Below are 22,799 nucleotides of genomic sequence, written 5' to 3'. Positions count from 1 at the left end.
AACGAGCAGCAAGTCAGAGGTCTGACTGGTCAGAAAATCTGGACGCTTTATGATGCCAGGACTAGGTGCGTTAATGGCGCCGGCCTGTTTCGTACTCGGCAATCTCGAGGGCCAGCTTAGCTACATCCTGGCATGTACAAATAACGGGTAGGCGTACCATGTCGCCCCACGGTGTCAGGCGCTTCCAGCTGCGAGGCTTATCAAATAGCATCCGCCTGCCCTCGACTCCATGAATTTGAAGTCACGCCCTTTCTACACTGCGTCAGGATGGCGATGTGAACGTTCTCACATGCGTTACAAAAATGTTCCGAAGATAGACCTACGAAAGCTCGAGTCGATATGAACACCTCCACGGTAAACAGCACTAAACCACCTTCAGCCTTACCATTACCGACCTCGAATCCTGCGCGCCTTGGGTGGACAGAGGGTCCGAACAGTCGTGGTACCATGGATATCCTCTGGAATTGTGCTCTAACAATGTTCTTGTGCTGCTGGTCGATTCTGGTCACGAACGTGCCAAAGCCGAAAACGTCTTTCCGTCGGATATTGTATCAAAAGTTCCGCCTCCTTTGCCTATGCCTTATAGGCCTGGAGCTTATCTTCCAAGTAGCCTTGGGACAGTTCCTCTCAGCACGAAAGTCAAGAGCTGCGTTTCGAGCGGCGGGCTACAAGGAGTGGAAATTACGCCACAGCTTCTATCTCGACAAGGGGAGCTGTTCATCAACGGGTACCTGATTTCGAGAGTTTCCCAATCAATGCAGAGCAACTGCTCTACCTGACCGAACGCCAGTACGTCGAATATCCACACATCCACGAAGACGCCGCCAGGGACAAGAACAAGATAGATGGCATGTTACACTTTATAAATTTGGTACAAGCCATGCGGTTTGTGATCAATCTAGTGGCTCGAGCAAAGCAACACTTGACAATTTCGTGTCTAGAACTTAGTACCTGCGCCTGGGTCATTTTCTGCATAGCCATTACCAGGCTATTTTCTCACATCTCGGCACACCCTCGTCTATGTGGTCGAGGTAGGCACAAGCAGTTTCCAAACTAGTCATGTCGAACAATGCTAGAGCCGGTTACGAAGACCTATGTTTGAGAAAGTTGGATTTTACTAGGTAATCCAGATATCATTGCGTGTGTTGGTCCCATCCCAAGACGAGAGCGAAGTGGACAGCATACTTAGCTCCTCACAGAGCTAGCCATCCACCAAACCCCTAGGTTCTCATCTGCAACATCTGCAATACTGTCCAGAAATCTCAGCCACGCTTCTTGGCAGTAACCTGGGTGTACCGCCAGAGGTCTCGACCACGCCACCCTTCCACACCAGCAATGGTATTGACGAAATAAGTTTCAATGCCCAGCAACCTGAAGATTGTGTACGGAATGATGGCGAAAATGTAGAAGAGCCACAACATAGGCTGGATGTGTTTTGAGAAGTCCTTGAGCTCCATCTCTTCAAAGCCAGCTTGCTTGACCAGTTTCGGGAGTGTATCGCGGTCGAAGGACTCGTTCGCCGGCATGGAAGCATATTGTTCACCTTCCTCATCGCGTCGGACAGGTCTTTCGCGGCCTTGTCCAGGTCTTCGTGATCGTATTCATTCATTGCGAGTCGTCCGCCGGGCTTCGGGATGCGGTGAAACTCTTTCAGGACAGACAGAGGGTCCGTGGAGTGGACGAGTGTTTCCATAGTGTAGATACCGTCCAATGAATTGTCTTCGTAGTCTTCCAAATGGTGGTAGTCCCCATGCTTCGCGACGACCACATCTTTCAGGCCAGCAGCAGCGATGTTGCGCTTTGCCTTTTCTGCGTGACGTGCAACCACATCGATTGCTTCGATGCGATAGTTGCCCCTCTTTGCCATGTATATGGCGACGTGACCAATGCCGCAGCCAGCATCTAGCAGTTTTGCGCCTGGGGGACATTGCAGGCCGAGGAAGAGCTGCTCTTCCATGCGTCGCAAGGCTTGACCGACGGGTAGTGGGAAGGAGTCTTTGGTCTCGTAGTAGCCATAATGTCTCGTGCCGTTCAGGAAGAGTCTGTAACCAATGCGTGATTCGAGAGATGCGTAGTATTTTTGCAGCACTGGGTTGGCATTGATAATCGACATTTCTGACCTTTAACTTCCGGGAATGCCATGTACCACAACTGACCTCATCCCGTGCAACTCACTCTGCGATGCGCGCCAAGGTGTTTGCCAGAAAACTCTGAGTTGCTTGACGCCAGCCTTCCAGATATATTTGTAACATTGCTGGCCAAGGGCGAGCCGGAATGCTGCGTGCCTACAAACAACGTCATCTGACTGGCGATCTACCATTTGTACCGTTCCCGCCATGAAAGATTCGTCGCCGAGCAGACCACCGTCGACAGAGTAGAGTTACCCTTTCTCTTGAGTCTCCGCGACCAGTCCTAGAAGCAGTCGGTGTGCTCAATGACCTTGCTCCGATCAACGCACCCGCAGAGCCTGCTGCAAAAGACAATCTCGTCGATAGAGTCGCTTAAGGCCGTGAGCTCGCAGCCGAAGGATAAGACGAGGCAGAAACAAACGCAGCTTGATAACGTATGGCACGATGGATGAGAAGTCCAAATGATTGGAGTAGGATGACGTGGTATAGAAGGATTGTGCGCAGATAAATCACTGTAGCATAATTGAAATGAGTCCTCATGCTGCTATAATATCGTAGTCAGAGTGAAGTTGTTCCGAATCACTTCTCGCCCAACAATACCGTTCAATACCAGCCCACACAACGAATGCAGATTTGACCCGTTCAGAATACTCATCATTTCCCAACTTCATCCGTATGTATGTATACGCAGCCTCGTCGTCTCCGAGATGCTCACACGTCTCACTGACTCCGCCTGTTCCGGTAGAGTCAAGTTTGAGATTGTCCCTTGTGGTTGATTCGTATCTCAAGACAAGCCAGGATACCTCGGATTTGTCGTCTGGAACATTTTCGTAGGCTTTGGCCATTCCCGGGTCACTGAGTATTGACGCTGGAGGAGGCATTGTGACAAAAGAAATGAATGTCACAGTTTTGAGAGTGCTAGATAAGGAGCATAAAGGTTGATGAGGGATGTCGATTAAGACGGTGAAACAAATTCTTTAGGCTACAACTTGCTTGGCGTGCAGACCTTTGGGGATTTTCTAGGGTTCTGAACTGCTGCGGCCAAGTAGCAAGCGCTTCGTTTTATTCGTAGACTTGAGATGAGGAAGAGAATCAAGCATTGCTATCACTAATGCTGAGATTCGCTGCCCTCCTCAAAAATTCTGCCATGTTGTCTTCCTCCTGTGAACTTCCCGTCAGACGTGATGGAGTTGGATAGACACTCTCAATCTTGGCAGCACCAAAAGTTAACAATTCCTTGGCTTCGAAATCGACGAAAAGATCATCAGTGGCGGAGGGGAGAACATATCCTTGTTGTTGAGTGTGCACTTGATACATCGGTAGGACCGCAACGCAGAAAGGTACACGTCTACTTATCGCTCGTAGGAAGACGCACATATCAATGACAAGATCGACATACTCGCGGTCTCCTGTCGAGGTCTTGGTCGAAAGTTTTGGCACAAGCCGAAATAATGAGAGTGAAGTTGGTGCAACGAAAGCTGGAATTATCTTGTCGAACCCGAACGATTTGTAATGGATGCTGATGATGTGACCTATTACCACCGCTGCATCTTCATACCGGTTTTTCTTGTTTGTGATCACAATTGCTGGATACTTATCCAGGTGTTGTTCCTATCTATTACTAATTTTCGACAACCGGTGAGATGTCCATCAGAGAATGTATCGCTCGAGGAACAGAAGTGAAGACATCAGCGGCGCGACTAAATATAGTAGTCAGAGGGAGTAAGACAAAATCTGACTGCATGGGCTAGTCAAACAAAACAAAACATGTAGACCAAGGAGATTCCCGGAGGGAGGAGCATAACCAGGAGATAACAACCATAAGAAGCCAATACAATTCTGTTGTTTCTCACCTTAAATATATATCGAGATCATAGTCCACAATGCAGCATTGCTTAAGCTCAATTTCATGTCTTCAGTGCCTTTGTGGTGCACCGATCAGCAATTTGACCACCGTCTCTTCATCGTTTCTTCCTTGAGGGTACATCCCATTCCATGCGCATAGCACCTCCAGCGACTGTAAAACGCAAACCTTGCTAGTCAAATTCTCATCCACCATGCAACTTCTTCTCTCACGACTACATACTGGCTTGATCTGTCTGGGAGGGCTCCAGAAGACGTCTCCGACCGAGCAGAATCAGTGCAATCTCCTCAAGAACATACCTCCGCACGAGCAGGGACACCGTCCTCATCATTCGAGGATCTCGTGCCGTAGCGCTCGACCACACACCACCACACTCGAGCGTTTTCCAAACGCCGTTGGATGTGACTCCGAAAGCCACGAACATTGTAGGGTCTAGTTCTGAGAGGTCGGTGTCTGGACTAGTCGTGTCGATGATATTGATCTATACACGACTTTAGGTCAGTGCATTTCGTTTCAAGTACAGTTACGTTATGGCAACTTACCGCGCCCCTTTTCCCCTTGCGACTGATCTCCCAAGTCACACCGTAATCGTTGTCCGTGTTGGCGCGAAAGTGAGAGAACGACACTGAGTCTTCCTCCGAGATGTTCTGCAATGCTGCAACTCCCTCAATACCTTTTGAGTAGTACAGCAATGTGTGCACAAGATCCGACGTCCTGAATCTACCTGGGTCTATCTGCTCTGAATCTTGCACTGTCAGAGCGTCGAGGTCCAGGATGCGTGGTGGAACTCGTGAATTTGAACGTGTACGACGCTTGAAAAGTTCGAACTCGATGTCATCTTTAGAGTTGTGGTCGTAGACATGGGTCATATTGTGGGAAGTGGTGGTCATGATCGAGGATGAGAGTTTCCGGTATAGCCAACAGATCTGTCTCGCCGATCGAGTAGTGTGGATATAAGAGCTGAAAGGGGACAACCCTCTTTAGAAGAGGAGGTCATTTACTGACAGTCACTGGCCGTTCTCAATCTGGATTCAGATAGATCTTGAATTTGCAGATAGTGACAACGCTAGCTTTTAAGATCGTAGCAGATGCTGAGATACATGATATAGAGAAGGATGTAAGACGCGAGTGTTGTACAGAGTGAGGATTCCAGGCTTTGAGATAGTTCTGAATGTGTCGTCTCAAATTGTGCACTTCTTCTAGATTCTCAGAGTTTTGTCGCACAGTGGTATAGCTCAAACCTGATTTGCCCACCTCAGCAATGCCTCAGCAGCTTGATCGCAGTATACATCGTTCTGCACATGATGTCCTGAATCATCGACTAGTACCAGCCGAACACCACCCTCACTCTTCACTGAAACAGCTTCGATGGAGTCGTCACTGCTAGTTTGCGGCATAGCAGTTTCGTCGATCTTCTTCTTATGCTTGAGTTCTTCCAGGGCACCTCGATACAAGCCGCATTGTTTCTCCCACATCCAAGGTCGATACATCATATCTTCCCTGCCGACTATTACGCAGATCTTGTCTTTGCCATCACCAGCATTCTGTATATTGCTCACAATGTCCTTTGTATTCAACCAACTTGGCTTGCCGTTAGCCCATGCCCAGAAACTATTTCCAACCATACCGACTGGCCAGCCCATGGACTCATAAGCTGGCATCCATTGTTTGAAATCACCAGTGCGACTTTTGGGATACTTGTGTCCGAAGAATGCGCTGTGAACGAGTTGCTCGGTCGAGAGGGGAGAATTCGGATGTTGCAAGTGGAAAAGACTTCTCAATGGGAAGAAGGGATCATTCTTCAGCCAGTTCCAGTAGAGATCGTAGCTCCCGAAAGATGTGATAGCTCCGACAAGGCACAGACCTGATGCTCTGATACGTAGTTTTGGATCTGAAAAAGTGCCAGAGAGTAGAGATTGAGACAGACCACCACCTGAAGAATGCCCGACCACTATTGGTAGACGTGTCGTAGAGTTTTGCTCCTCCTCTCGCCGAATAGCATGCTCCAAGCAAGAAACCATATCAGCTTGAATTGCCTCGAATGGTGTCGAAAGAACCATCCGTAAATATGGCAAGCTGTAACTTGCGCCATGATTCCTTACACTGTAGGCGTACATTGTACCACTGTAGTTGTGTTCGTAGAGGTAGGTGATCCACTCCAGATATACACCTGCTGATCCACAGCCACCATGAGCGAAGAAGATTGGCGGGTGAGATGGAGTAGTTTTGCTAGCGGATGATGTGGCTGGCTCACAGACCAGGAGTTCGAGGTCTCCATTAGGTGTCTTCACGAATGTTCGCTTGACATGAGGAGGTAAGGGTCGATATTTTGGCTCTTGCTGTGTCCATTGGAGAGTGAAAAGCGAGGTTATTGCGTCTACGAGGAACATTTTTGCTTCCTGTGACCAAAATTTAGCAGTAACGTGATGCGTTAGTACAGTTCGTCATCAATTCTCAATCCTCACAGGTCAACGTCAATGCCTGAGTTATATAACAGAGTTCACGTGCCTATGTTTGGCTGGAAGCGCGATCTTGATATTGAAACCAACACGACTCACAGGTCTTAAAAATAGCATCTCAATACGACAGTCGCATTGCAGTACCGGAGGTGACTTGAACATTCAGCCTGCTATACCAGGATTGGAAGGCATATGCCACCATGTGGCTTGCCGTGTCGCTTGTGTATCGCCAGGACCCAATAACGTCACACGATGGCTGTAAGAAGGGGAGTTTGCGGCGAGGAGGAGCTGCACTTTCCGAGCCATTTCTGTGCCATGTAATTACCTCCTACATGGTTCGTGCTTCAACAACCTCAAACACATTTTCTGGTTACGTACCTGCACTGTTTCATAGCCGCATTGTTCTGCCCACCACTCTCACAATGTTTGTTGTTGTCAGGTGAGCATCAGGTAGTTGAGCCATATAAGTCAGTGTGGTTACAGACGGCGAAATGAAACAACAGGAGTATCGGAAGAGTAGAATAGAACAGAGGGTTAACTTTCAAATTTCGTACAAGTCATCCGTCGTCAAATACGATTATTTGAGCTACGCCATAATCGTTATCATCATGCTACGTGAGCACGCCAGGAAGCCATGCTTGCTGTAAACCTGTGGCAATAAAATATTCTCATCTACCACTGTCTCCTCTACCTCCTCAATAATTTGACCTTGCGGTCTCACCCATGCAGGACTCGAATATCAAGCATCAAAGGGTGATGCGATCCACTAAGGATCTAGGTGCTGTTGCGAAGTACAGAAGGACCGCACTCCAAAGCTATGGGGTATCAATTGGTAGTATACCTTACAACTCGTTCTTCAAAGAAGACGCACTTGCTGCAGCGACGCTCGAGGCAGAAGAGGCTGAAGCCGAAGCAGCACTTGAGGCGGAAGACGCCGAAGCGGAGGCAGCGCTTGAAGCAGAGGAGGCAGACTTGCCACCAACGCCTGAGGCCGAAGAAGCAGATGCTACAGCGGCACCAGATGCCGAGGAAGCAGCAGGCGCGACCAAGTTGTAAACGTACTGCAAAGGTGCGAACAAGACGTTTTGAAGCTGAGCAAAGACCGTGCCAGATGGCGTAGAGGAGCCATGCTTGAAATAGTTGTATTGCTTCTTGGCCTCGGCCCGTAGCTCGTTGGTGGTCTTACCTTGGTAATTGGTCACACCATAGGAGTCAAGGTAAGATTTGAGATCACTGTCAGACCAGGTGTCAAAGACGTTCGCCTTGGCAGCGTCAGTTTGCTTAGCTAGATAGTTCGTGACTGATGCGTATTGGTTTCCACCCTTCTTTGAGGCAGAGGCATAGGAATCTTGAGCTTGCTTGACGAGTTCGTCGCGATTGGCCTTGGCACCCTTCTTGGCCTTCTTGCCTTGGCTGTCAAGGTATTTCTGTAGGTTCTCTGCTGTCCAGGTGTCGAAAGTCCAGGCAGAATAACCAGTCGAAGCTTTGTGCTTGTTAAGGCGGGCCTGAGCAAGGAGCTCATCACGCTTACCACCTTGCGGAACAGGGACGCCACGGGAGTCAAGATATGCCTTGATTCTGGAATCAGACCATGAACTGAGGGCAGCATCGAAAGCTTCCTCGCCCTTTTGCTGAGTAGCATCAGTAGCCTTGGCGTATTGGTTGCCAGCGCTCGAGGTAGCAGCACCATAGGCAGAAGCGCCGGACGCAGACAACGACGATTGTTCGTTGCCAGAGAATTTAGCTGCGTTCTTTCGTGCAAGAGCAATCAGCTCGTTCTTTCGGCTACCTTGAGGAACTGGGATGCCGTTGCGGTCGAGGAACTCCTTAAGCTGACTGTCAGACCAGGCATCATAGAGAGCGTCACTCAAACTCTGTTGTGCACTTGCAGCAGACTTACTGACGCCAGCAGTGGCACTTGCAGCGGATTTGGAAGCGGATGATACAGCGGCAGACATGTTGAGGCTCGAAAGCCGGGCATTGCGTCGGACTGACGCGATAAGCTTGTCTCGGGTTGTTGGCTGAGGAGAAGGAAGACCACGGGCATCTAGAAACTCTTTCAGGTCTGACTCTGACCAGGAGTGGTAGAGCCAGTCACCAGGGTATTGAGAGTATTCGCCAGCCTTCTTGGCAATGGCATCGTAATTCTGTCGGGCAGCAGCAAGGAGGCTGTCTCGGTTGCGTGGCTGAGGAGCTGGGACATTGTGATGGTCAAGGAAGGATTTCAGGCTTGACTCGGTCCAACTAGTACAGTATTAGTCAAGCTGCAACGACTTCATGGGGACAACTTACGAATCGAAGATCCAGCCTTTGACACCACCATAGTGATCATCGACTTTCGATCCAGTAGAGGAAATTGGATCAACTACATTGGCTTGCCAGTTGTCCTTGACAAGGCTTTCCAGGTCTTTGCGATCAGCTGGGGAGGGGTATGGAACATCGTGGTCTGAGAGCCATCGTTCCAACTCGGTCTCATGCCATTTGTTATATGCTGTTAGTGATATTAGCTCTGCCGTGTGATTTGAGGATTTGTGTTCTTTCTTACCAGCTTTGCTGCCTGGGAACCAGCTGCTAGCGGCTGCAATCTCAGTGGTTGCGAGCGCTACAATGAACGCTTTTGTGATAGAGAACCTCATCCTGGGTGTAATCAAAATCAATGGGATGATTCGGTATGGGAGAGAATAGAAGCAGCAGAGGGAAAGCTGAAATTATCAAAGTGGAAGTTGTTCGTGGTGCTACAAAGGGTGAGGGAACTGTTTGTTACTGATTGTCGTCATAGCACCTAACAAGTGGGAGGTGAAACTTGCAGATGCCAAGTGTGCTCTTTGCACAACGCAGGCTCATTGGACGTTCTACTATTCTAGTGTCCAGCTTTGACGAAGGACTGCATCATGTCCTGGAGCGTCGTGCCTGCCTGTTTACAGCCTATGGTTTCTGCCTTTACAGCAATTGCTCAGGGCCACAGCGGCAGGTTGACCCGCGATCTGGGGGAGGCGTGCTACCTCGTTAATTGACGTCATGTCTGGTAACATGTGCGTGCAAGTAGAGGTGAGCGTAGCGACCACGAAGCAGTAATTATATTCATGTGGTACTGTGATACGATCATGATAGAAAGACAGACACGACTGTTGGGTTTCACGAATGTGGATCGTAGCTGTCGTCCCTCTGTTCATGAAGACGGAAATTCCTACTAGTGGTAGAGTTTGAATCCACGAGCAAAAAGAGTTCCCAGACGCGTGGATGCGGAACCGTAATCATTGTCAGTGAGGTCACCTGCAACAATTCTCCACCGAGTACTTGTGTTGCAGCTTGAGCTCAGGGAGGCTGTGCTTCAACTTAAACAATATAACAACCACAGATAGTATATTGTGATTAAGCATGGCACCACTATCGCGTCTATTTGTGAGAGCTCCGGCGGCACGCTTGTGCAGAACCTCGATATCGACAGTTCCTCGTCGCTATGCAACAACAGACTATGGTAGTGTTCAGTCGGGACAAGAGCAGGGCGTGAACGAAAGTAATCCAAAGAGACACATGGAACACCCAGGTCCAGAACCACCTTCCACCAAAGCCGGCGATGGACCAGCTCCGAACTCTGGTTCAAAAGACGGTGCTTCGCCTAAGATCCAGCAACCCAAATCGGCTGCTGAAGACCAAAACGAAGACGTGAAGCAGCACAATGAAGAGATGAGAAACAGACATGAGAAGAGTGCCAACCAACTTGGTGAGTCCGATAATAAGGTCGACAAGGGATTCTGGTCGGGTGCGTCTTGATCATTACCTGGCATACTGTTCTGGAGCTAACTTGAGTAGGTGATGTTGGCGCAAAGAACAAGAACGGCTAGGCAGGCGTCGATTTCTAGGTACCAGGATAGAGACGTGGTAGGGAAATTGATCTGGGTCGAGTCTGAGGACCAAAATCTGCAGAAGAAGTCCTCCTCTGAACTCGACGATCAACTATGTGGTTGATACAGCGCTGGTTATTGGAGTACTTGTATTGTGTATCTGTAAACTAGCTACAGCCCTCTGAACGGGCTATACTTGGTCATGATGATTCAGGTTCCCTTCTGTGAAGCTACCCGGAATGTTTAGTGAAGGGATATCGAGTCTGCTCTTACCTTCACCTTCACCCGGACTTCTCGTCGAAAATACATATATTTACGCTCCAGACCCTTCTAATTCCACTCAACCTCTTGATTCCGCTCATCTAATACAAACTGCGACACAAAAACACTATGAAAACAGGCATTCGATTGCGGCCAGCAACTACATCCTCATCACCATCATGAGATTCTTCAAGAGTATCCTTTTGATCGTTCCTGCCGTTTCAGCAGGTCCGCTTGGATATGCCGTCTGCCAGGCAGGCTGTGCGTCCGTTGTGATGGCTTGCTACGCTGCAGCAGGTTTGTCCTCGTGTTCAATCGCTTCTGCAATGACTAACGCATTGTCAGGAGCTACTTGGGGCGCAACTCTTGGAGCAACAGCACCAGCTACTGTAATTGCCTGCAACAGTGCCTATGGTACTTGTCAGGCAGCGTGTGCAGGAGTGCTTCTTACACCACTTCCATGAAGCAGCCAAACGCGAACTCAACATTGCGATGTAAGATAAGCACTTTAGGCCATCTAAAGAGGCAGGATACAACAATAACAACCTGTACTTGATGGGAGAAGATTACACGAGGAAATTGGGAGCAGAGGGGATGGATCAACATGGACAATAGCCGGCGACTGATTGCGAGACGGAGACTCAAGGCCGTTTGGTTAGGTCAACAATAGCTTGCAATGAAACCTTCCCACGCTGACCCCAGCCTGCTTGACCATACTCGACCGCAGGTCGTACCTGTGCATACCAGGAACTCGCCTTCCTATCCAACTCGTCGTTTTTGAGTGTCGTAGACCATGAAGCATAAACATGATCAATTGCCTTTAGTAGCACAGCCACTGCCTCTTCCCGCCGGGCAGTCTTGTCGGCAGCAGTGAGCTTCTTCGATCGCTGAGGCAAGGACGGCTTTTCCGGCTTGGTGTCCTCGTTGTGCTCACCCTTCTCGTCGTCTGACTGAACAAGGTCGATCGACTTGAGCATATAGGCTCTGGCTCCTTCCGGTCTATGTACTGGAGGGCCAGCCCCACCCAACTTGCCAGCGACTAGTGGTCCGTTTGACTTCTTTAGAGCTTCTAGGTCAATTCCCCAGAATGCTTCTTGCATCGTGCCTGACTCTTGCACATCGACTGTTTCCGGACCATCTTCCTCTTCCTTGATGACTGGCGTAGCGACATGTCTTCTCATAACGGGGACATCTCTGCCCATGAGTCTGATCTTGGGCTGTCCCTGTGCCCATCCTTCGTCCTCAGCTGTACTGTCAGTCAACCCGATATACTTGGCCTTGCTCTGGGCACCAGCGCTAGTAACGGCTTGCGCCAGACTCAAGCGACTAGACAGTGGCTGCTCCGGAAGCGTATACTTGGTCAAGCAAAATGCAAAAGCTAGGAACAATGGCGCACGGTTCGTTTCAATCGTTTTGTGTCGTAGATCATCAATGGGTATGTCAGAATAGGGAAGTTCTAGCTGTACTTCATGATCAGAGGTAGTCTTCCTCTGCTTGGTAGGTGACGACAAGATAGTGGAGGCCGCGCGTTTCTTCGGATTGGACAGTCTTTTGGCTGCATTTTGGACTTGCTTGAGGATCTTCTCATCAGTGAAGATGGGCCTTAGTATGCCAATGTCGGCCTTTGCAATGGCATCGGGAGTCACGAGGCCATGCTTTCTGAGAGCGTTATACTTTGGCAATGCTGCAGCCAATGGCACTTTCGCATCTCTTGTCAGAAAAGCCAGCAGTGCTTGGACTTCGGCTTGAGCCGCCTCTGCAGCCATTATCGTGGAGGTTTAGGCGAGAACACCAGACGTGGCAGCGAATTGCTAATGATGGCTCTGTATTCCATCTGGGCACACTTTTACAGATAAGACGAATGTCCTGCAAGTGTTGCAGCAAACAAGTACCGATCTGGTTGGTATACGGCAAATACCCACACGATTGGTGCAGCCTGAGGAGCGTTCAAGCTGCAGGCCAAGCAGTAGCGATGTCAGCCAAGACTATCCAGACCCCAGCCCCGAAGTGGAAAGGCGCAGAGACAAAAAGCACGAAGGATTGGGGATGTCGGGAAAAATGACGCTAAAAATGAGTCTAACATCACCACCTGCGGCACCCGCAGTGAAATCCGCCCGAACCAAAGTCGAGATCTGACCACAACTGCTCCAGACCACCACCTTACGACACCATTCACAACCACGAAACACCAGACTGAGCCCTCGACGTTCGCGACAGAGGAGACGATTCGCACAAGCAGCACCAACGACTGGCTCCTCAACAACAGTAACAGCCCAGCGGCTGGCACGCTGCACAGCCCGACTCCAGCTATGACAACTCGTTCTTCTCTTTCACGCGAACCCTCCAGAATATTCTTGGCCTCGATACCACAAAGTTCGAGATCGAGAAGAGTATCGATAGAGTCGGAGGACAATGTGTTTAGCGATGAATATGGGCCCGACTCTCCAGTGACGATAGATAACGAACCATTGGGCTACGTCCCTCCTCCTCGACAGCAGTATTTTGATGATCCTTTTCACGATAGAAATGCCTCTTCCGCGACTCTCGACCGAATGCCCTCACAATCTCGTTCGATTCGGGGTTCAGTAGCGAAGCGGAGGTTAATGATAGACGATGTGCCTACAACGACACAAGGTGGACTGGGCCGGTCGTTGAGTTCTGCAAGTCGAATAACAATACCTCGCTCGCAGAGTCCTTACAGTGGTCCCACTGCACCTAGCCATCCATATGGCATGTATCCACAGACGACCAGAGCGTTTAGCATAGCAAGTCGGTCGACCTTTGCGCCTGGTTCAGAAACCCCGTTCGTATCACACGGTGGCCCTGCGCATCCATATGAGCTATACCCACAAAACACAACTCCTGAAGGAGAAGACGAAGATATTACATCGAATGGCATACCACTTGGCTTCCCTCGTACGAATTTCCAATCCTCTTCAGGAGGCTCGAGGAGTGATGTTGGAGATATCGTTAGTTCAGATGGTCACATTGAGCAATTGCCCCCGTATACCCGGTATGCCGATAACACTGTTGCAAAGGGTAACATGGAACGCTTCAATTCTCGAAGGTCATTAGCTACGGCAGGTGCTTCCACCCATACATCGGAGGTAGCGTCACAACCGGCTCCACCATCTGCTGCAGATTCCACTACGTTACTACGACCCCGAGAACAATTCATCGAGGAAACCGAAGATCAAAGAGCACGGAAGGAGGGGTGGAGAGGAAGTTGGAAAGATAAGGCACAAAGGCACACGATCGCTGGTTTGCCCTTGTGGGGTTTGCTCGCGATCATTGCTATCGTAATATCCTCGGCCACTATTGGTGGTATTGTTGGAGGCGTCATTGGCAACCGTCAAGGCGCACAAAGAGCATATGCTAATGGGTGGGTGTATTCTCTCTTTCTGCGTCGATCTTGGCTGACATGACTAGTGCCGTCAAAACTATATGGCTGGACGCCATCCCCACCACACTGGGACCTGAAGCTTCGCCTTTACCTACTGGCCAATTTCAGATCCCATTCAACCAATCTCACGAAGTCAAGGAATGTATACCCAACGTCGATACTATGGGTGCTGCATGGGGTTGTATGGATATTGCCTATATCGGCGTCAATGTGTTCAAAAACGAGTCATCAAACAGGATGATGGCAAGCTTCGCCGACTTCTCTGTCAATACTCAGGACTTCAGATATGGCCCTCAGCCCCCCGACTTCAATGGCACCTCATTTCCGCTGCAGCCCATGCAAGACAAGGATGCCGGAGCTTGGGGCGTGGCTATGTTCTTCTCCGTTCTGTTCGACAAATTAGCTATTTGTAAGTTCTACCATCAGCTCTCACCTGCATTTTTGCTAACGTGTACAGTGCCTGAATCTGCACTTGTGCCACCAGCAGAAAAACGTAGTGTCGACGCTCGTGTGGTTGCCAGAAGCATCGCGTCCTACGATGGGACGCCTCTCAAGCCTTCCGACAAACCCTGGTTCTGTTTCTGGAACTCGACCATCAACGAGTTCTTCGTATACATCAATCAAGCCGCACCTAACGAGCCTGAGAGCACTACCACACAACATAAACTCGAGAAATGGACGACAAGTCAAACCTCGCTTACCACAAAAGCCACTCTCCTCGCAAGTACAACCTCAGGAGTGGCTATGCTAGAAAAGACCATGGCAACCTCGCCAACGCAAGCACCAACCACCTTCGCCGCTTACGGTCCTACCTATGCTGGTGCAGCTGCATCACCAACAACCTGGAACAAAAGATCTTACGAAACTAGCGCCGCCAATATCTCGAACTATCCAAAGTTGATTAAGATGGTCGAGAAACGTAGACCCTCAGATCCGGCGGTCGAAGATTATGTCAAGCCCTACTGTCAGATGATGCAGGTGCTCGACGACTGGTCGATAGAACCCATCGAGACCGTACCGACAATATGTATCGAGGAAGTCCTCTATACCACGTCGTCAGCCACCGCAACAAGCAATGCACGACGACTTCTACGAGGCAGAGACTACGACGACGAAAGAGATGTAGTCGGCGATCTCGAATCGTACTGCATCTGTGAATGGACCAGCTACTAGGATTGGCGGTTCCATTCACCTCCCAGCGCACTACAGTCTTTATCTCATTATTTCAGCAAGGACGTTCGGGAGCAGGATTATGAGTATACTATGGCGATACATGACTAATGACTGGCACATTGTGTTTCTTTGATTTTGTTTGCAGAATCTCACTCAGTAGAGGCATACCACGAGCGAGTAAGCACTACATTTTAAGTTATGTATATTTTGGGATAGCTAGGTCGTTGGTGGTGGAATGGTAAAAAGTTTAGCGTGTTACTAGTGTTAGGCGTCATATATCTGAATAAGTTATATAGGTCAAGAATGTGATGTTTCGACGAACTTGCTGTGTTGGCCATTTTTCAGTGCATAACATGAACATCGTAGCTTCGGCCTTGTGGCCAGGTCGCCATCTTAAGTCGTTTTGTTTTGAGTAAATCTCTATCTGCGGCATGTTGAAGTCGAATTCTTCCTGCTGCTCAGTGGAGACCAGAGGAGAAAACAAGCTACCTTACGACAATTTGATGTAAGCGACAACGTAGGCTTTCCCAGCTGCTATACTTATCGGTCGATGCTGTTGTTATAGAGTATATGCCTGCAGTGCTGTCGAAAGTAGAAACCGAGTAAGTCCTTGTGCCAGTGGATCGAAGGCGGACTCCTCAAGACTTGCGCGTGCCGTCGAGATGAAGTTTCTCGTAGAATTCAGAATGCTGTCGTAGACTTGAGTTTGTGACAGGTGAGATGTGTGCGAAGCTGTTAATCACTGGCGTGCGTCTATGACACCGCCTCTGCAGCAGCGGTAGAATATCCGTAATACCTTCGCTGTATTCTTGTCCGTGGCATACAGGCATTTCGACGAGGATAAGATTTACGTAAACGTCGGTCTGACTAATACCATCACATAATTACCATTTCTTGCAATTTCGTAGCACATCTCCTCGTGCCTCACCGCTACTTCTTGTTCGATGATGACCACTCAACTAAGCCGGGCCAGCCATACGACTCGCCAGCAGCCTCATCAATAGCATCTCGCATGACAGACAGCCTTCGCCTGTCCATCTTGTTCTTCGGTGGGTTCGTCGGCTTTCCCAGCCTTCCTTGCATGCTGCAACCTTTGAAGGTTCCCAAGCCTGGCCAGCCGAAAGAATCATCATCACCCATACCGTTGTGATTGATTCTGTCTGTATCAGTAGCCTCCACACTGGGACTTCTTGAACCAAGAGAAATATGAGGCATATCTTCGATGCTAGGACTTTCTGGAGGCGTTAGGACTTTGGCTTTGTGTTGCCTTTCTCGCTCTTGTGTTTGTTGCACCTGCTTGTCGATGGCGTGCTGCTTGACCTTGGCGTTGCCGAAGAAGATTTCTTTGATCGCATTCTCTGCTCGTTTCAGAGATCCTTGGCGGACCACTGTAGCTTCGTGCTGGGGATCTGGTGTTTGTGGTCGAAATGGTGGAGGCGAATGCCCTCCAAGCTGGATTGGTCTGCGATCAGCCATTTATGCTGGTGCTTAAGTGGTGTTGGGTATTGGATGGCGATTGCTTTGGTGTTGTGTTCGTTTTGCTTTGGACTTGGTTAGTGATGTTAGCACGAGGCGAGGACGTAAGAGACGAAATGCCTATATGCTTGTGAGACATTTTGTCTGAACCGGAGAATGTTCGCAAAGAAGGTACCAGCACAGAAACACGAGGAGTTCAATGTTCACGTGTAAACAAGTTTAGCATTCAGCCAGGTATCACTCAACACTTGATCACATGCGAACAATAAAATTGTGAAGCTCCAAGCTCATGGGTAGCGGGAAACCGAGGGGAAAAGCGTTGATAATCAGCTTCATCGATATGTGAGAGCAACCAGATCGACCTGCGTATCTCTTGTCCCAGAGAGATCAGCTGCCTGAAGAGATGCGTTTGTTGCCACTGGTAGTGGTGTGATGAGGAACTCGAGGCCAAAGACGTTGTCTCTTCGGCGTGTTCCGAGCTTGGCAAAAGTGCCTAGATCGAGCGACTTCCGGGGCTTGGCCACGCTTCACCTTCGAAGAGTACTACTAGCAACACGAACTATACTATTGTAGAGAGATTGCACAGACTATACGACCCATCAGGCTGTACTGTGTCGCTATGCTGACTATCCTCTAGGCTTTTAGCTGGCGGGTTAGTGCAACAGCATTACGAGCAATGCCTTTGAAGAAGCGTGGCCAGTAGAGCCGAAGTGTCCCGGCACAAATCATACCACCTCAATCTTGGTGGCACAACACCACGGTTGGAGTGAGTATGACCCTCTATGAGCGTATTCCGCTGCGAGTTACTGTTCACAGCCCTGGCAGTGACTCATTTGGAAATGTGAATGTCCCGCGTTGCCTTACCTGTCCCCAGAGCATTATAAACATCCATCTTTCTAAGGTGATCGAGCCATATTGCGATACTCACAGTTCAGGACCACGAACCGAGACCCTTCAGCAAGAACACAGAAGTCATGCTTGCACATTCACGACCAGTCCCATCATGGTACCGCAGTTTTTACGAAAAGTACGTGGCCGACCCTGACTTGTTAGACGCGAAATCTCAGGGCACAGATGGTCCGCCTGCCTCAGACGAGATATACCATATCCTCGTCACATCCTCTCACCTCGGAGCGAAAGATCCTAACCAGCAAGTCGAGAGATTGAGGATTGTCGGCACTTACGACTCGGTACCTCTCGCCAGAGCTGCTGGCCACCGCGCTCTATTCGATGCTGGCTACGAAGGCGAGTTCTTCAAAGCCTATGGCGTGACTCCCGCTTTCTTTGAAGCTCAAAAGGTACCAGCGCAGAACCAAAGTGGTCTCCTTGTTCATGCTGTAGCACAAGATGAAACTATCTTTCAAGTTCGTCTGCTGACTACCGCGAATGACGCCAAGTGGACGCACCAGTTCGAGGATGGCAGGATCTGCAGGGGCTTGTACTATGTCGTGAAGACTACCACCAATTACAATGATGGATCCGAGGGTGAGGCGAAAAGGATTTATAGTATCGAGGGTGTGTTCGAGAAATATGTGGAAGCTAGAAAGCTGGCCCTCGATGCTCTACTCGTCGAAGCGGACGGCATTACTCGGGAAAGCTTTGCTCAGTACGAGGAGGTCGCTGGCGATGAGCGAGACTGCGGATATGGTGAAAATGTGTTGGTCCATGCTACGGGACAAGATGGTGAGAATTATTCTATTGCTGTGGTCCAAGGTCAGGTACTTGAGTCGGTCAGGTTGATGGAGGCAAGCATGAGAATTCGATAGAGAGATGTCTTGAGTGATTGTCGCTGGTGAGATTTGTGCCTCAGAGTTGCTTGAGAACAGCGAAGTACCTAAACATTTCAGCTGTGGTTGATGTACAGAATGAGAGAATTTCTGAGGCACGATTACTTCAGCTGACCATATCATTTTCAACTAATAGGAGAGTGACAATCTGCTCAGGCATACAGCAGGACTCAATATAGGAAGAGTCGATCGAAGGGAGGCTTTGTGTTACGACTTCTTGTCTTTCAAAAGGATCTCAGACTATTGTGCTCTTTTTCTCTGTGGTCTGAACGGCGCGGTCACCACCATCTCGATTAGCTACACTCCTTGCTTCCTGCCGGTGACCCTGCCTACCAATTGTTAAGAGAGGAGTCAAGCAGAAACCAATCACTGCGCCAACCAGACCGACCCAGAAAGCGCTTTGATAAGGTCGCCATGCAACATTGACAGACACCTCAGTACTGCCTCCAGCTGCAGCAAAGACAGTGGTCGAAACTCCTAAGCCGATAGTCGATGCAATCCGAATCACAGTTTGAAAAATTCCTCCACCCACCGACTGTTGCGCTGGTGGAAGTGACGACATGACGTACAAGTTTGTGACACAAAATGCAATATCGGCGCCAAGTACTGCAAACAACTGAGCTGCAAACGAAAGGGCCCAATACGAGATCGCCTTTGAGGTGGCTGACAATAGCACACATGAAGCAATCGAACATGAAGCCGCGAAAATCGACAAGCCTTTGTTAGAGACCTTATGCTGCACCAGCGCCACTCCAAAATTCACGACCATTCCACCAATTGCAGCTGGAAGCAGCTTCACTGCCACTTCTAGAGACGAATTATTGTAGGCTCGTTGCCAACCAAGTGCCAACCAGAAGAAGTTGCTGTTGAATCCATAGAACATCAAGCACAACGAAGCGACGAGGAGGGAGAAGTTGCGATCGCGCCAAACCCTAAGAGGCATCAGAGGATGCTTGAAGACGGACTGCCAATATAGGAATGATGTCATGAGGAGGACGCCCACAACCAACATCGCAATCACATATGGTGTGCCCCAGCCATTGCTGGCGTCGGGAGCCTGAGTGAAGGCTGCGACAAACGATGCAATACCAGCAACAGCAAGTAGGGCTCCAAGCCAGTCCATCTGAGCCAGGGTCTCCTTGTTCAAGCCGCCAAGCGCTTGTTCGGAGTCCTGAGGTGTTGTGAACCAGGCGACCATAGTCAAGGATGCATAAAGAACCGTAATCGTCCAGAACATTGTTCTCCAAGATGCCACTTCTGTGGCGATACCGCCAATAATGGCACCTGCGACGAACCCTATGGGATTGCCCGCGCTGAAACAAGCGAAGGCTCTATTCTTTCGTCGTGACGGTTTCTCGTAAATAGCTCCTAATTTTCCAATTGCTGGTGGCACAACAGATGCGCAGGTGAGGCCGGAAAGTGCAAGAAAGATCTCAGCCATGATGGCGTTCTGAGAGAAGCTGGTGATAAGCATGCAAATTGTGAAGAGACCCATGCTATATACTAACAGAGACCTTCTTCCGAACAGATCAGCAACTTTACCGAAGAACAACAATGTGCATCCTGCAGTCAAGGAGTTCCCGGCTACCACCCAAGTAACTTCAGAACTATTCATGTTTAGTCCTTGCTGGATTCGGGCGGTGGACACCATGAGCGCACCCGTCAGAACAGCGGTTTGACCAATAGCGAAGCTTGTGGTAATGACAAAGAGACATTCTGAGAATGTGCTGGCGAAACACTTTGGCCGACAGCCATATGGATTAGATTGCGTTGTGGTTGAGGGCTCGACAGGATGACCAAATAAGACTTCTGGTGTGGTCACTTGAGAATGAAGCGTAGGCTCTCGACTTTGAGGAAGCTCTTCGGCTCCTGCAGTGGTCTGCTTGACAGGCTTTGCTGTGTCGTGAGACTGTCCCATGGCTTCTGAGGCCTGTCGATCTCGTTCGGGTCAAATCAGTCGTGGCTTGCTATGATGTCAGCTAGTGGTCATTGAGACTGCCACTATCGTCGTGCCTCATCTCATCCATGTTATACAAGAAGATTTGGCATTGAGCTTAACTTAAGCAATACGTGGTGACTCTTTAAGAAGCCCGGAAAATATGCCTTTCAGTTGCAAATTGATAAGTGATTCATGTACGCTCGGCTCAATTCCGTCGACTCCACTTGAAGAACCGTGTAGCAGAAAAGGCTGGTACCTATTAAGTGGGTGCGTGACTGGCCGGCAAATTGTGTTTCCCCAACGGACAGACATCTCGTACATCTGGAATGGCCATATCGCCTCGAGGCATGGAAGACTCGGAGCACGCCCTACAGATTCAAGAGCTGAATAATGCGTGGGTTAGTGGTGTGTCCATATCGAGAGTGCTGTGCTTTCTCAAGTCAGCAAGAGGTCCTTCTCAGTCATTGACCAGATATCTGCATCAGGAGGGCGGCAAGCTCATGATTTAGAACTGTTCAAATGTGAGAGGGGCTATAGAAAATGCCACGCCATTCGACTTTAAACAGTGCTGTCGATGGTTTAAAGTGAACAATAAAGCACAATGCCACGGCAGCAAAGCGAACCTCAACCAGAAGTAGTGTACAAGTAGGTTCAAGACGTAGCATGTCTTCCTCTTCTTCTTCATGGTGCTGGCAAGAGACTTGTGCAAACGAGGCAAACAGACTTTCAGCCAACTGCACCTGCCCTCCAGCACTGTCGGCTCTCCACAGAACACTGTCAAGTCTATATCGAAGAAGTTGAGTGAAATCCTCTTCCACGACACTCACAACGAGCACGATGTCGGTTGTCACATCTTCGATAGTCGCTTCCGCGACGTTGGATCCATATAATCTCGGTTTGTCACCACAACTCGAAGCCTATCGCTCGGGGGTAAGAGAACAATTCGGATCGACCGTAACACCACTCAACGTCGCTCTTCTTGTCGTCCTCCTCACATTCACCTACTACCGCCTGATACGTCCATACAACGCAGCATCTCAAACCCTACACGTCAACAAAGATCAGCCTATAGTCTTCCAGACTTTCACACCACGAACCCTACTGAAGTTCAACGGTCTGCCAAATCCTCCATTGAACCCTGATGGAAAAGTGTATCTGGCAGTGAAAGGAAAAGTACACGATGTCACTTCTGGCAGGAACTTTTACGGCCCGGGTGGTCCATATGAAAATTTCGCAGGACGAGATGCGACGAGGGGACTGGCATGTCAGAGTTTCGATGAAGATATGTTGACCAAGAACCTTGATGGACCACTAGACGACTGCTCAGACCTCGGTGCGGACCAACTGGAGAATCTGCAGGGGTGGGTTGAGAGGTTCGATGAGAAGGTAAGTGCGGAGACCTTCATGCTATTCCATACCAGCTGGTAGCCTAGCTGCCTAGCTGCAAGTTATGGTCAAGCAAGCTAATACGATCTAGTACCTGGTTGTGGGCAAATTGGTTGCGTACAACAAGAACCAAGTGCATGGCATGTGAGCTCTGCTGGACCGAGCCACGACGGTTGCGATCAAGGCTCTTTGTACAGGACTATTCTATAATTGCTTGCTCAATATCTCCCGCTTGCATCAAGCTCTTGCGCAGGCAGTCGGCCATCCCCAGCCTCCACCAAGAATGGCTTTTCCTGACCTTTCCCGCCCGCCGATAGCTCAGACCGATAAGTTCCGCTGTCCAACTCCTGTGCTGCATATTGTGGCGGAGATACCTTGTCCCCATCGCTCATTCTTACCGTGCCTGCCGCCTTCCGTCTGCGTCGAATGCAGAAGATGACGCCACCAACGAGTGCCGCCAAAGCTATACCAATGCCTACACCAACTCCTGCTGCTGCACCTGTCGACAGCCCGTGCCTCGAGCTAGACTGTGTTGGGGACTGTTCAGGAGATGCCGCCGTTGTTGTTGCACCAGTCGTAGCTACAGCCGTAGCATTCGCTGATGTTCCTGTCTGTGTTTGGGTCGCCGTCGCAATGTCCAGGGTAGCAGAGTCGAAAAGAGCACGCGCCGTGGTTACCAGTTGTCCATTCGCAATATCAGGCTTCTTTTCACACGCACGATACATCGTGTCTGCAAAATTGCCGATTATCACACCATTCTCCTGTCCCTGCAAACACTGAGCACAATCCCCCGCATACTGCGTGTACTGTGACGAGTTCCAATTGCAGTAATTATACTGATTCTGCACACCATTGTAAATCCACGACGTCTTCATTGCATCTTCTGCCAGGTTGCATTTTGCGGCACAATTGGAGGCGGCGCTCGTCTGAGGAGTGTCGATCAGGCAATATTGTTGGACGTATTTCATGTGCCCTGGAACATGTCAGTTAACTGCTGTGAAGAAGAGGTACCAAAATTCAATTACACAAAAACCAATACTGATCCGCATTCCCGTCGAACGAGACCGTGTCGTTGAC

At 49.5% G+C, this 22,799-nt stretch overlaps 12 protein-coding genes across 12 annotated transcripts; 4 read left to right on the top strand and 8 right to left on the bottom strand.

Annotated features, from left to right (window-relative positions):
* Positions 1–1,262: 1,262 nt before the first annotated feature.
* LTR64_004226 (uncharacterized protein) lies at positions 1,263–2,113 on the bottom strand (the record flags this gene model as incomplete). The annotated part of the gene is made up of 2 exons (XM_064898573.1): positions 1,263–1,511; positions 1,544–2,113. 2 exons carry the CDS (start codon positions 2,111–2,113, stop codon positions 1,263–1,265), a joined length of 819 nt encoding a protein of 272 aa, XP_064754530.1.
* Positions 2,114–4,207: 2,094 nt separating this feature from the next.
* LTR64_004225 (uncharacterized protein) lies at positions 4,208–4,862 on the bottom strand (the record flags this gene model as incomplete). Its single annotated transcript, XM_064898572.1, has 2 exons — positions 4,208–4,474; positions 4,536–4,862. 2 exons carry the CDS (start codon positions 4,860–4,862, stop codon positions 4,208–4,210), a joined length of 594 nt encoding a protein of 197 aa, XP_064754529.1.
* A 366-nt stretch (positions 4,863–5,228) lies between these two features.
* On the bottom strand, positions 5,229–6,383 carry LTR64_004224 (uncharacterized protein; the record flags this gene model as incomplete). The annotated part of the gene is made up of 1 exon (XM_064898571.1): positions 5,229–6,383. The coding sequence occupies one exon, from the start codon at positions 6,381–6,383 to the stop codon at positions 5,229–5,231; it is 1,155 nt and encodes a 384-aa protein (XP_064754528.1).
* A 911-nt stretch (positions 6,384–7,294) lies between these two features.
* On the bottom strand, positions 7,295–9,088 carry LTR64_004223 (uncharacterized protein; the record flags this gene model as incomplete). Its single annotated transcript, XM_064898570.1, has 3 exons — positions 7,295–8,696; positions 8,745–8,943; positions 8,998–9,088. 3 exons carry the CDS (start codon positions 9,086–9,088, stop codon positions 7,295–7,297), a joined length of 1,692 nt encoding a protein of 563 aa, XP_064754527.1.
* Positions 9,089–9,830: 742 nt separating this feature from the next.
* Positions 9,831–10,297, top strand: LTR64_004222 (uncharacterized protein; the record flags this gene model as incomplete). Its single annotated transcript, XM_064898569.1, has 2 exons — positions 9,831–10,215; positions 10,266–10,297. 2 exons carry the CDS (start codon positions 9,831–9,833, stop codon positions 10,295–10,297), a joined length of 417 nt encoding a protein of 138 aa, XP_064754526.1.
* Positions 10,298–11,199: 902 nt separating this feature from the next.
* LTR64_004221 (uncharacterized protein) lies at positions 11,200–12,324 on the bottom strand (the record flags this gene model as incomplete). Its single annotated transcript, XM_064898568.1, has 1 exon — positions 11,200–12,324. One exon carries the CDS (start codon positions 12,322–12,324, stop codon positions 11,200–11,202), a length of 1,125 nt encoding a protein of 374 aa, XP_064754525.1.
* A 786-nt stretch (positions 12,325–13,110) lies between these two features.
* LTR64_004220 (uncharacterized protein) lies at positions 13,111–15,134 on the top strand (the record flags this gene model as incomplete). Its single annotated transcript, XM_064898567.1, has 3 exons — positions 13,111–13,940; positions 13,988–14,370; positions 14,419–15,134. The coding sequence occupies 3 exons, from the start codon at positions 13,111–13,113 to the stop codon at positions 15,132–15,134; spliced, it is 1,929 nt and encodes a 642-aa protein (XP_064754524.1).
* A 930-nt stretch (positions 15,135–16,064) lies between these two features.
* On the bottom strand, positions 16,065–16,610 carry LTR64_004219 (uncharacterized protein; the record flags this gene model as incomplete). The annotated part of the gene is made up of 2 exons (XM_064898566.1): positions 16,065–16,243; positions 16,277–16,610. 2 exons carry the CDS (start codon positions 16,608–16,610, stop codon positions 16,065–16,067), a joined length of 513 nt encoding a protein of 170 aa, XP_064754523.1.
* A 974-nt stretch (positions 16,611–17,584) lies between these two features.
* LTR64_004218 (uncharacterized protein) lies at positions 17,585–18,376 on the top strand (the record flags this gene model as incomplete). Its single annotated transcript, XM_064898565.1, has 1 exon — positions 17,585–18,376. The coding sequence occupies one exon, from the start codon at positions 17,585–17,587 to the stop codon at positions 18,374–18,376; it is 792 nt and encodes a 263-aa protein (XP_064754522.1).
* A 256-nt stretch (positions 18,377–18,632) lies between these two features.
* Positions 18,633–20,315, bottom strand: LTR64_004217 (uncharacterized protein; the record flags this gene model as incomplete). The annotated part of the gene is made up of 1 exon (XM_064898564.1): positions 18,633–20,315. The coding sequence occupies one exon, from the start codon at positions 20,313–20,315 to the stop codon at positions 18,633–18,635; it is 1,683 nt and encodes a 560-aa protein (XP_064754521.1).
* Positions 20,316–21,173: 858 nt separating this feature from the next.
* DAP1 (Dihydrodipicolinate synthase) lies at positions 21,174–21,870 on the top strand (the record flags this gene model as incomplete). Its single annotated transcript, XM_064898563.1, has 2 exons — positions 21,174–21,722; positions 21,814–21,870. 2 exons carry the CDS (start codon positions 21,174–21,176, stop codon positions 21,868–21,870), a joined length of 606 nt encoding a protein of 201 aa, XP_064754520.1.
* A 70-nt stretch (positions 21,871–21,940) lies between these two features.
* On the bottom strand, positions 21,941–22,690 carry LTR64_004215 (uncharacterized protein; the record flags this gene model as incomplete). The annotated part of the gene is made up of 2 exons (XM_064898562.1): positions 21,941–22,069; positions 22,121–22,690. The coding sequence occupies 2 exons, from the start codon at positions 22,688–22,690 to the stop codon at positions 21,941–21,943; spliced, it is 699 nt and encodes a 232-aa protein (XP_064754519.1).
* Between the last annotated feature and the right edge of the window lie 109 nt (positions 22,691–22,799).

This window comes from Lithohypha guttulata (assembly GCF_036872675.1).
Source record: "Lithohypha guttulata strain CCFEE 5908 chromosome Unknown scaffold_3, whole genome shotgun sequence".
NCBI classification, from domain to species: domain Eukaryota; kingdom Fungi; phylum Ascomycota; class Eurotiomycetes; order Chaetothyriales; family Trichomeriaceae; genus Lithohypha; species Lithohypha guttulata.
This window is presented reverse-complemented; position numbering and strand designations above follow the sequence as displayed.